Raw genomic sequence first — 11,034 nt, 5'->3', positions numbered from 1 at the left:
CAATCTCAGCATATGGTGTATCATGTCCGACTTATTCGTTATTTCCACATGGTTACATCGAAAGGTGTGCTACGTACTGTCTTTTTGGCTATGTTCAAGATATTGGTTTTGTGTACACGGAAACCTCATGCCTATACTTTGGTTTGAGCTTTCTTGTGGAAAGTAATGCATCTATTATGTACACGGAAACCTCATGCCTATACTTTGCTCTCTTGTGTCTCTCCACTTATAACACTTATTCTTGTGTGTATTTGCCTTTATCATTTATGTTGCAACCATGGACTGTCAAGAACGATCTCAGCATATGGTGTATCATATCCGACTTGTTCGTTATCTTCACATGGTTACATCGAAAGGTGTGCTAGGTACTGTCTTTTTGGCTATGTTCAAGATTTTGGTTTTGTGTACACGGAGACCTCATGCCTATACTTTGGTTTGAGCTTTCTTGTGGAAAGTAATGCATCTATTATAAACACTATGGTGGTAACATGCAAGCTACCTGATGATGGAGGTAGCCTCCAAACAGTCAAACAAATTAGAAAGAACTTAGGTGACTGGCATCTCCTCTCTTGTTTCTTTTTTTTTTGTCAATTTCCAAATAAAATACTATTTGCTGAATTGTTGTTAAAAAAAGGAAATTGTATATATCCCACTTACTATGCATTCACCAGTTGCTCTGTGACGGCGCCTAAAACTGGTAGAATCTCGCAATTGTCAGGTTTGGTATTTTCAGGTTGTCTCATTGTGAACCGGTGAAGCTGGCACTGGCAGGCATCTGCCACAAACCGGGAGGTAGCAGAGAATCCCAAGCCCCTCAGCAAAGGAACCTGATTGGCCACCTTATCCACGCACCGGCCTCGTCACCACGCTTTGTAAAGAATGCGCGGCATGCCGTGCCAGCCTCAGCAAAGCAACAATGTCGCAGCGAATCCTCAACACCGCCAAGCCGACGCCAGCACCGACCCAGACCCAGCGCCACCACCCTTCGCCGCCGCAGCCGCCGCCTAAGCTCGGCCGCCGCGCCGCCTCCGCGGCGATCGCCATCGCGGCCGCGCCGGCGCTCCTGAGCGTCTCGCCGGCGTCGTCCAGGGCGCAGGAACCCGAACCCGAAGCCGTTGGCGTCGCCGGTGCCGCGGCGGCGGCGCCGTGCCTCGCGGAGCTGCCCGTCACCGCGACGGCTTTCCTGGACGTGTCCATCGGCGGGGAGCCCGCGGGGCGCATCACGGTGGGCCTATTCGGCGACGCGGCCCCGGCGGGCGCGTCCCGGTTCCTGTCCCTCGTCACGGGGGTCGGGTACCGGCGCAAGGAGTTCGTCAAGATCGTGCCTGGCTATGTGCAGCACGGCGGCGTGGTGTCGTACCCGGCCGTCCCCGCGGTGACGGACCGGCTGGCGGCCGAGGCGGACTCCCTGCGCGCGCGGTGTCCGGGCGGCGCCGTGCACGGCGCGGCGGGCGCGGTGTCGATCGTGGTGCGGGACCCGAGCCTGCCGCCCCCGAAGCCGAAGCTGGTGGCCAGGGGCGGGAAGCTGGAGGTGGAGGAGGAGCAGGTGGGCGTGGCACCCAACGGCACCGAGTTCGTGATCACCACCGGGGCGGCGCCCGAGCTGGACGCGTCGGCGGTGCTGGTGGGCAGGGTGCTGGACGGCATGGACGTCGTGGCCAAGATCGCCGCCGTACCCACCGTCCGGGACAACGCCGCCTCGCCCTACTTCAGGTGATCCATCCATCAGCTCTGCCCCCGCAGTCCTGTCAGAATCGGTCCTACTCTGGCTAGCGTTAGCTGGCTAGCTACCTAACCGCGTCTGACTGTTCGTGTGTTGCAGAGTGGCCAAGCTGATCGGTGACAAGAGAGCAGTGGTTGCCGAGAGAGGATTCAACCGTCCATACACCAAGGTTGTCGTCTCCAACTGCGGCGTGCTAAGTAAAACGGAGTAGTATGAGCAACAGAGCAATCAACACTCTTTTTCATTTTTAGCGCGAGAGTTCCTTCTCTTCGCTTCCCCTGTTCTTCCCATCACAAGAATTGAACGGAGATTGACCGGACAGGACGCGAACAACCCATTGCAGCGTCACCGTGGCTTATTGTAGCATGCCAACCGCGCACGGCGCACTTATCAGCTCCATCGCCATTAGCTCGATGCAATTCTAGCGCGACAGGCGAACGATCTCCGACGCGATGCCCAGCTTCTCCTCCGTCTCCCTGCTCACCCGCTCCAGCGGCGACGCGATCCTCCGCGCGTGGAAGAGGCCCGCGCACTTCCGCGGGAACCTGCGCAGGGCGCTCACGGCGTCGGGCGCGCGGGCGTCGTGCACCGGCATGGTGGACACCCTGCCCACCGCCCGGGCCCCGTCGCGGAGGCAGTCCGCGTACAGCGCCACGCACCGCGCCGCCAGGCGGGCCGCCACCGCTCCTCCTCCTCCCGTCCCGTGGCTCAGGTCCATCGCGCGCATCCTGGCGCGGAGCGCCGACCTCCTGGCGGCAGTCACCGCGACGACGGCGAGCTCCCGGACCGTCGTGGCGGCGTCGCTCCGGTTGCTGGACTGGAGCAGCTCGACGCAGAGGCCCGGGTTCGACGTCACGCGGCAGGTCTGGGACACCAGGGCCGACGCGCCGCCGGCGGATGATCCCGGGAAGGGGAAGGCGGCAGCGACGGCGGCGCAGAGCAGGGCGGCGAGGAGGGCTTTGGGGTTTGCTCCTGCTGCGACGCTCATTGTCGTTGCCATTGCCGTTGGATGAGCCGGGCCTTGTGTTTGTGCAAATTCTAATGCCCCTGCGCCATGAATCCTATATAGCGCGCGTAGTATTGATCACGGATGGGAGTTCATTGTAGCATTGACGATGGCGAGGAGGTAACAGATGAAGTGGAAATTAAAGGTGGCTTCCGTTTATTGTAACGCTTAACGCACATCACAATTAGCACTCATCTCTGCAGCATCAAATGTCCTACCAGGTTGATGCAAACTTTCAGAAATTGAAGCCAGTAAAACCAACTAGTAGTATTTTCCTTCGGCAATGAATATCAAAACCAAAGATTATATTGAACTTGTGCTAAAATTATACAAAGGTTGGTTTAAGGTGGCCGAGAGATATTAAATTTTGTATCACAAAAAAGATGACCAGTTAAAAAACACTGCTAAGATAATCCAGGTTATTTGGCACTCTGTTAGAATTTGTTCACTTGGGCCTACTGGGCCTTTTAGCCTTACCTAAGCAAGAGCAGCACCTGAGCCGAGGTTGGAACAGGCCCAGTCCACAAACGAAGAACTCCTCTACTCCTCCAATCTATATATCGACGTTTCGGTTTTTCTCGGGGTCCGCGACGCCCGGGCGACGACGACGAACGAAGGGCGTGCCGGCGGCCGGAGCGCGGTGCTCGCCTGGTTGGGAGTAACGGCGACCGTAGCGCCCCAGGAGGCAGCCCCTCCGCTCTCGCGCTCAGGATCCAGGAAGCCTTGGTATAAGCAACTACGCTAGGGCTTCACGATGGGGGCAAAAAGAAAATGTAAGTTTCAATTTCTTTTGTTCCAAATTCAACCCGCCGTGTGAATAAGTTTTCTACCTTATTTCCATCGTTTATATTTTCATTATGCTTTGTTATTATTTGTACTTATTCATACCATGTTCCCGTTACATCGTATTGTTGCCTCTTGTGTTTTGTGTCCTCGCTTTTTCTGCTTCCTTAGTTGTAAGTGTTAGGTTTGCCATTGGTGGATTTTAAACTTTTCTTCCTAGATCTCCCACTGACTTAACGTAACACCTCACTAGAGATACTAATTATAAGAAGTTAAGAACAGAACAAAGCAAGCGGAAACCAAAGTGAAAATACGCTGCGTGCATGATAAAAAAAACTCAGCGCCAAGCATTTACCAGTAGGAATTGAGCGTTCTTAACCCATATATGCACAACACTTGCACTCCTCCACTAGTAATAGTAATATTATTGCCGAAAGTTTTACAGGGGATGGCGGCAATTGGCAACTGCTACTGCATGCCTACACCCTGACCCTGCATTTAAGTTGTGCCATTTTGGGCTTTTGGCGTTCCGGCTCTTGGTAGCTGCTTAATAAAATATACCATTCACCATCTCATAAAGATAATATCACACAACTCTTGCCCCCAAAGAATGTGGGTGGGAGCAGGACTTATAACAACGATATTACATTTCATTTGAGAAAAAAAAGAAAACCAGCAATATGTAATAGTAACATAAGTCGAAGCAGTGAACAGACTTCTCCGCTTCCATTTATTCATGCAACCCTTGGCTAAATTTAGTCGAAGCAATCATTGCGTCCACTTCATCTTCATGGTAACCAGTTTGTGGTTGTCTTGTCCATGTAGCAACAAGGACATAAATTTTGTCATACAATTTGTCCGGGAGCTGGAAGTAAACAATTCTCCAGCTTCTCTTGAACAACAGAACACCAAATGCCACCCAGGTACCAACTACGAAGCCACAACCAAGTCCAAGATAAAAGAATTCTATCCCATGACCTTCTTCAGTTCTTCCTAGGCGACCTTGCTTTGATGCATCACCTTCCCTCGAGCAATTGTTTTGAAGAGGATGCCCGCAAAGACCAATGTTACCAATGTACATAGATGGGTTTGCTGCATACAGGGTATCAAGCTGCTGTCCTGATGGAATTCTTCCTGTAAGATTGTTGTACGACAAGTCCAAGTAACTTAAGAATGTCAGATTTGACAGAGAGGCTGGTATTTCCCTTGAAAGATTGTTCCTTGAGAGGTCGAGTGATTCCAGCGATTGCATTTCCCCAATCTTGTTTGGAACAACTCCGCTGAAGTGGTTCCATGATAAATTCAAATTCACTAGCGCATCAAGAGTGGTTATTTCTTCTAGAATTTCGCCTCTTAAATTATTTGAAGATAAATCAATGCTCACCATATTCGTGTCAAAAACTCTACTAATGGAACCGTAGTTCATTTCCTTCCCCTTCAAGACTGAAAGCAAACTAATAAGATGAAAGTGTTTTATATCATCCTCGTAGCACACCCTTGTCATGTCTGTCTTTTTCATTGCTTTCAGATTTGACAGGTAGCTCGGCAAAGAGCCTGATATCTCATTGTTATTTAGATCTATATACTGAAGACAATCAAGATTTGTGATGTTCACTGGAATGTTCCCGGAGAACTTATTGTGACTTAACCGTAGAATTCTTAATAACTTCAATTTTCCAATCCATAACGGCAATCTTCCAGAAAATTTGTTCCTAGCCAAATCTAAGAATAGCACACTTGTAAAGTTTTGCACAAAAGGTGGGAACTCTCCTGAAAAACTATTGTTGCTTAAGGCCATAAATTCCATATCTTCCATTACCCCGAGGCATGGTGGCAATTCTCCCTCCAAAAAGTTGTTGGATAAGTCTAGCACAGCCAACCATAATTTACAAAAAGATTCGGGAATATGGCCAGTTATTTGGTTGGAGAAAAGAGACAGCTCCATTAGATTTGAGTTTCCAATCTCAGCGGGCAGAGGCCCTGACAAGGAATTATCAGATAAGTCCAAGATGGTTAGGTTTGGTGGCATTGTGGGTATCTGACCAGTTAATTGGTTGGAACTGAGATAGAGTTCTGAAAGTGACATATAGCTCATATTGGTCGGCAATCCTCCGCTGAGTTGATTGTTGGAGATGTTCAAGCGTTTAACATTTGTAAAGGCATCGGAGAACCATTGTGGAAGCCTATCAGCTATGCCTGCACTCGAGATATCGAGATTGGTAATGCTCACATGCCATTGAAGCCATCCAGGAAACGTAGGGCCCATCTGGCAGGCTGCAAAGTATGCACTAGTTAGTCTAGATGGTGGTTGCCAGTCCGAGCTGAGCTCAATCTTCAGGGCATTATAAGCATTATAAGACAAGTCTATGTACTGCAAGCTCCTCGTGCTAGCAAAGTGTTTCTCCGTTATCACACCATCCAAGTCATTATTGTTTAGTTGCAGTGAGGTCAGATTAGTGAGCATACCAATCTCATATGGAACATGTCCAGTCAGGTGGTTGAAAGAAAGGTCAAGGGTTCGCAAACCAGTAAATTGCCCTACAGACGTTGGGAGAGGTCCTGTGATGTTGTTATAACCGAGATCCAGAAGGACCAAGCTCGTTAACCGCCCTATCCATCTTGGTAGCATCCCAGATAACTGGTTCCCACTGAGGTCCAGATCCTGCAATTTGTTCGGCGAGCAGCGAGGCAGATTCCTAAACAGCTGAGTTATGTCTCCATAAAATAGAGCCCAACGAAGATTCAGGACCTCCAAATTGCATAGATTCTTCATGTCTGTAGTCATGATGCGCATGTTCTTGTCATCATCGTTACGATATGAAAGATCAAGGACTTGCAGGGATGCCATGTCTCCCAGTGTGTCCGGAATTCGACCATACAAACTAGTGTAGCCGAGGTTAAGGTACGTGAGGCTTGTTATGTTCCAGAACCAGCTGGTCTCCAATGGATGGTTGAAGGAGTTTCCGAAGGCATCCAGCTCCTCAAGGTTTGTGATGTTGAGGTGTGGCAGCGACTGGTTTGCGCTTGCAAGAGAGCACCTGGAAATATAAAGGACCCTCAGAGAAGGAATCATGTTCATGACATGTGCCCAATCCACTGCTGTGCTGAGGTTCACTCCGTTGAGGTTAAGATATCGTATGGAAGGAAGACGTGTTAACCATGAGAGATCAGTTGAGTTTGTGCCTCCCGTAGAGGAAAGATCCAGATGCTGCAGCTCTGATAAGTTGCCAAGCTGGGGAGGCAGGCCACCGCGAAAATGTATACCGGAGAGGTTAAGATACTTGAGGCTCTTCAGAGAACCCAAGAATTCGGGAAGACGACCGGTTGACCCCTCAAGTTCATTGTTGCTGAGATCAAGGTACGCCAGATGTTCCAGAGCAAGCAAAGAAGGACTTATCTGGCCAACCAAAGCTTCTCTGCCGGTGTTGCGAAGTCGAAGCTTGTGGACGTGGCCAGTCCGGTTGCTGCACCGGACGCCTCTCCACCGGCAGCAATCCTGCTCGCCGTGGCCACCATCTCGCCGCCACGAGCTGAGGAGTCCCGCAGGATCGCTGGTGAGGCCGTGCTTGAAGGCCAGCAGTGCGTCCCTCTCGTGCGGGAGGCAGCTCACGCTCGCAGTGCTACCACCAGCAGGTGGCTGGGGCTGCTGCTGGGCATGCGTGGCGAGGAAGAACCGGCCGCAGGTGATGACGAGCAACACGAACATAGAAGCTGGGCGATGCATGATGGCAATGGCAATGGCAATGGCAACAGCAATCAACGATTCTGCTATGTTAAACTGCCCATTGGATTTTTCCTTCCATCAGAAGGCACGGTATTATCAAGAATGGCACCATCACTTCTAATGGACTAGGTCGGTCAACGACACTCAACGTCTTGGTCTCATCTGGTGCATACGTGTGTTGAAGTTGAAGTAGTCAAGTCCATAGCGAGGTATTGATTGCCTGTCACCTCACTCAAGCTTACATCTATGTACTGGTTCCTGCTCAACTTGCAGAAGGTGCATGCTAGTTGTTATACAGCTTAAGCTAATTTTTTTGCAGAACGAACTGCGACAGGTAGAATGCAGACCCGGCGCAAACATTGTATTATTACTACCTCCAATCGATAACGGTTAACATTAGACGGCAAATATTATTGACTGGAGCGAGTAATACGCGAGGTTGCTGCGCGGCAATATTTATGAGTTTATTTTACATGTTCCTATATATCCTACATCTACAAATGGTAGCTCCATACTAGAGTAACGCAGCCTTCCCCGGCTGATGATCTGTAGTACATATAATTTTGTTTTCTTTAAGTTATGATCCTAAATAGCGAACGGTTATTGTTGCAGAATGTATGGGCCATTCCCTTCCCTCCATTAGATGAACACCCAACATGTGCTATTTCCACCGGCAGCTGAAATGTTACCACCAGCGGCTGGCTGCTGCTGTGCATACGCCGTGATGAATATATAAAGGAGCAGGTGATGAGAACGAGCAACGAACATGGCAGCTGGGCGACGCATTGTGGCAACGATCGTCAATGTGCCTGTGTACGTTCACCTGCCCGTGGATTGTTCTATTGGAAGGCATAGGTCAGTGTCAACGTCGTCCTTGCATAAGGTGTTGAAGCCGTCACTCGTGAGCGCGGCCATCGATTGCATGTCTTGTCTAGAGATGGCAACGGGCACGCGCCCGCTGGATATTGCTTGCCCATATCCGTGCCCGTCAGGATAAAATATACTCACTAAGAAATCCATACCCGCTGCCGTGTACAGATTATATCCCAAACCCGTACCTGCACGGGTGGCGGGTACCCGCGGGCTGCCCGTGCCCGACAATCTGTTAAGTACTCAACCACTCAGATGTATCAGCCAATACACACATGCATAAAACTGAGGCAATAATACATGATAAACATCAATTATAAGACTGATAGAGTGTTTCACAAATCATAACACCATTGATCACATCAAACATCACAAGTTCACAGCTAGATTAATATCCAGTTAATATCCACCATCCCTAGCATGGCACCACTAGTTCACTACATTAGACATCAAAGTTTCAAAATAAAATTATTAGGCTATAATAAAATGAGTATATGATCTGCATTCTTTATATTATGTCGGGTTTAAAAAATCCATAGGTTTGCGGGTTCGGATGCTACGATGCCATACCCGTGCCCGCGTACCCGCTGGGTACAGATTATCACCTATTAAGAAACCCACGAGTATAGATATTAGTCTGTACCCGTACCCTAATAGAGTAAAAATCCACCAGGTTTCGGATGTCGTGTACCCATTGCCATCTCTAATCTTGTCACCTCACATAAGCTTACATCTATGTACTGTGGTGTCTGGAAAAACTTGCAGAATCTGGTGGATCATGTGGCAGTTAATAATTGTTTTATTATTTATTTTCTTGACATAAGACTGTGATATTTAAAAATGAATGATTGCTAGTTGAAAATGTAGCTGCGAATCTGTGATGCAGCTTGTGTATAATTGGCCCGTCCTCGTGAGTTATGATCGTCGCAGATTCCTGCTGATTTGGGGCCGTCTCAAATTTCGCTGTCATATCAAAATATGTCAATAGAGTAATACATTATTACAAAAATAATTTACAGGATCTTCATTTTTTAAGGTCGGATGAAGCTATTCCCTCCATTTTAAATTATAGATCGTTTTGAGATTTCTAGCTATGTATCTAGAAATCCCAAAAGGAACGGAGGGAGTAGAGTTCATCCATCTACTACTCACTTCCATGCCCACTATAACAGGTGGCTAGTTCTTCTCGAAAATCGATTTCCAGATGTGGTTCATGTTGCAAACTACCCTTGGTAATCGGGCCGAATTTTAGAGATGGGCTGAAACCACAACTAAGGGTTGTCCGTGAAATCAATTTGCAAGGGCAGTGTGTAAGACGGCCTACTCCTAGAAGTAGTCCCGTGCAAACAAATTTATAATCTTTTTATATAATTTCAAATGAAGATAAATTTCATATTAAAATTACAAATATAAATTTGAAGCAGCCCTAGAGTGTGAACCAAAATCTCCTCATAGGCCGGGCCAGAACGTCGTCTTTGAAGGCTCTCCTTCATTTCATGGGCCCTACTGGATGGCCCAAACATATCTATATCTATACTATTTATAAAGCACGTCTTGTGTCATTGAGAGGTGAGTTTGTATGCGAGTTTTCATCTAAATTTTTGGTTGGTCCGTCTTGTATTATTGACAGGTGAGCTCGTATGCGAGTCGGATCAACCATCCGTCTACGAATCGATCATGTAGATCCTTACAAATTAACGTATGGCCAATTATATGTATCCGATACTTATACCAACTTTATCCGAAACAACTCACGGCTATATTTGCCAAGTTAGATTCATAAATCACGAGGACCTTTCCATAAAATTTAAAAAAAAGCTCAAGCACAAGTCACCGACGACTTGGTGCGGAAGTTCGAATTCTGCACACGCTGACGGAAACCGGAACCGAGTTGCTTCTCTCCAAACTCGTCCCAAAAATTCCTTGTGTTCTGAGTGAGCATAAAGCATAGCCGTCGTGGCCTCATTCTCCCCCTATACGAATCCACTTTGGAAAAGCACTTGCTCCAAAGTTACCCGTACATGCATACAGTTGCGCTAGGGCAGTCCTACGGCCGGGCCGGCAGGTCATGTGGGATCCTGACAGCCGCATCGCATTCGCATGCATCCATGGCGGCGTACGAGCGTACCATCCCCTGACCACATCCCGCCGGACGGAACGCGCGAAGGGAGGGTAATGGGCGCGTCGTGCCGTCGTGGTCCGCCGGATGCCATTGCCAACTGCCCCGCAGGCCGCCGTCCGTCCTCGGGAGCTCGCCACCTGCTCTGCTCTGCTCCGCTCGCTCCCCGTCCGGTCCAACCCTTCTGGTTCGCCGCAAATTAACTCCGGTCCGCGCCGCCCTTAAAACCGGCGCGTACTGACCCCACCGACCCGGTCAGTAGCCGGCAGCTACGGTTCAGCGCGCGGTACGGCTGCAGCTTACGGCCGCCGTGCTGCGATAAACTCGGTCGTCAGACCGTGCGAGACTAATAGTTAACGAGCTCGACTTTGTTTCGCAGCTCCGGTTGAATGGGATTTGAACCGACTGTTTACCGTAAAACTCTGGCGTTTGAAACTGAACCGAACAGGCAATTAGAAGAAACTTCGGATGGTTCAGGCCCGACGCACTGGACACGCGGGAACAGTAAGAAATGGAGGAGCAGGCGCACCGCGCACAGTAAATCAAAGCTTGCAGGAGGGGGGGGGGGGGGTGCAGGAATAGAACGTTCTGAAACCCCCTCCAGGCTCAGGCTGCTGAACAGCAACCAGTGCTACCACCAGCAGGGGTGCGCATCGTCTCGTCTGCCGAAGCTTTCGCAGCGGGATGGCATGGGCATGGCACGCGACGGCGACCGGCGGCAGCCGCGCCCGCTCCTACTCCGCCCCCATGCCATCACTCACTCCACCTCCACTCTGCCCAAGTGCTCAGTGAATGATGATGGGCCAGCG

At 49.6% G+C, this 11,034-nt stretch overlaps 3 protein-coding genes across 3 annotated transcripts; 1 reads left to right on the top strand and 2 right to left on the bottom strand.

The window, feature by feature from the left end:
* The first annotated feature begins 870 nt into the window (after positions 1 to 870).
* Positions 871 to 2,071, top strand: LOC112891574 (peptidyl-prolyl cis-trans isomerase CYP26-2, chloroplastic). Its single transcript, XM_025958468.1, has 2 exons — positions 871 to 1,713; positions 1,823 to 2,071. Exons 1-2 carry the CDS (start codon positions 917 to 919, stop codon positions 1,932 to 1,934), a joined length of 909 nt encoding a protein of 302 aa, XP_025814253.1. The 5' UTR covers positions 871 to 916; the 3' UTR covers positions 1,935 to 2,071.
* Positions 2,072 to 2,144: 73 nt separating this feature from the next.
* On the bottom strand, positions 2,145 to 2,872 carry LOC112892774. Its single transcript, XM_025959889.1, has one exon. The coding sequence runs from the start codon at positions 2,721 to 2,723 to the stop codon at positions 2,145 to 2,147; it is 579 nt and encodes a 192-aa protein (XP_025815674.1). The 5' UTR covers positions 2,724 to 2,872.
* A 1,039-nt stretch (positions 2,873 to 3,911) lies between these two features.
* Positions 3,912 to 7,289, bottom strand: LOC112891573 (receptor-like protein EIX2). Its single transcript, XM_025958467.1, has one exon. The coding sequence runs from the start codon at positions 7,234 to 7,236 to the stop codon at positions 4,243 to 4,245; it is 2,994 nt and encodes a 997-aa protein (XP_025814252.1). The 5' UTR covers positions 7,237 to 7,289; the 3' UTR covers positions 3,912 to 4,242.
* Between the last annotated feature and the right edge of the window lie 3,745 nt (positions 7,290 to 11,034).

Source organism: Panicum hallii, chromosome 5 (genome assembly GCF_002211085.1).
Source record: "Panicum hallii strain FIL2 chromosome 5, PHallii_v3.1, whole genome shotgun sequence".
Taxonomy (NCBI): domain Eukaryota; kingdom Viridiplantae; phylum Streptophyta; class Magnoliopsida; order Poales; family Poaceae; genus Panicum; species Panicum hallii.
Note: the sequence above shows the minus strand (reverse complement) of the source record. Positions and strands in the feature narration are given on the sequence as shown.

Excerpts from the sequence above, each read along its gene's own strand:
- LOC112891574 (XM_025958468.1), top strand. The coding sequence starts at position 917 with ATGTCGCAGCGAATCCTCAACACCGCCAAGCCGACGCCAGCACCGACC. Across the intron at positions 1,714-1,822 it reads GCCGCCTCGCCCTACTTCAG|AGTGGCCAAGCTGATCGGTG; the intron begins GTGATCCATCCA and ends CGTGTGTTGCAG.
- LOC112892774 (XM_025959889.1), bottom strand. The coding sequence starts at position 2,723 with ATGGCAACGACAATGAGCGTCGCAGCAGGAGCAAACCCCAAAGCCCTC.
- LOC112891573 (XM_025958467.1), bottom strand. The coding sequence starts at position 7,236 with ATGCATCGCCCAGCTTCTATGTTCGTGTTGCTCGTCATCACCTGCGGC.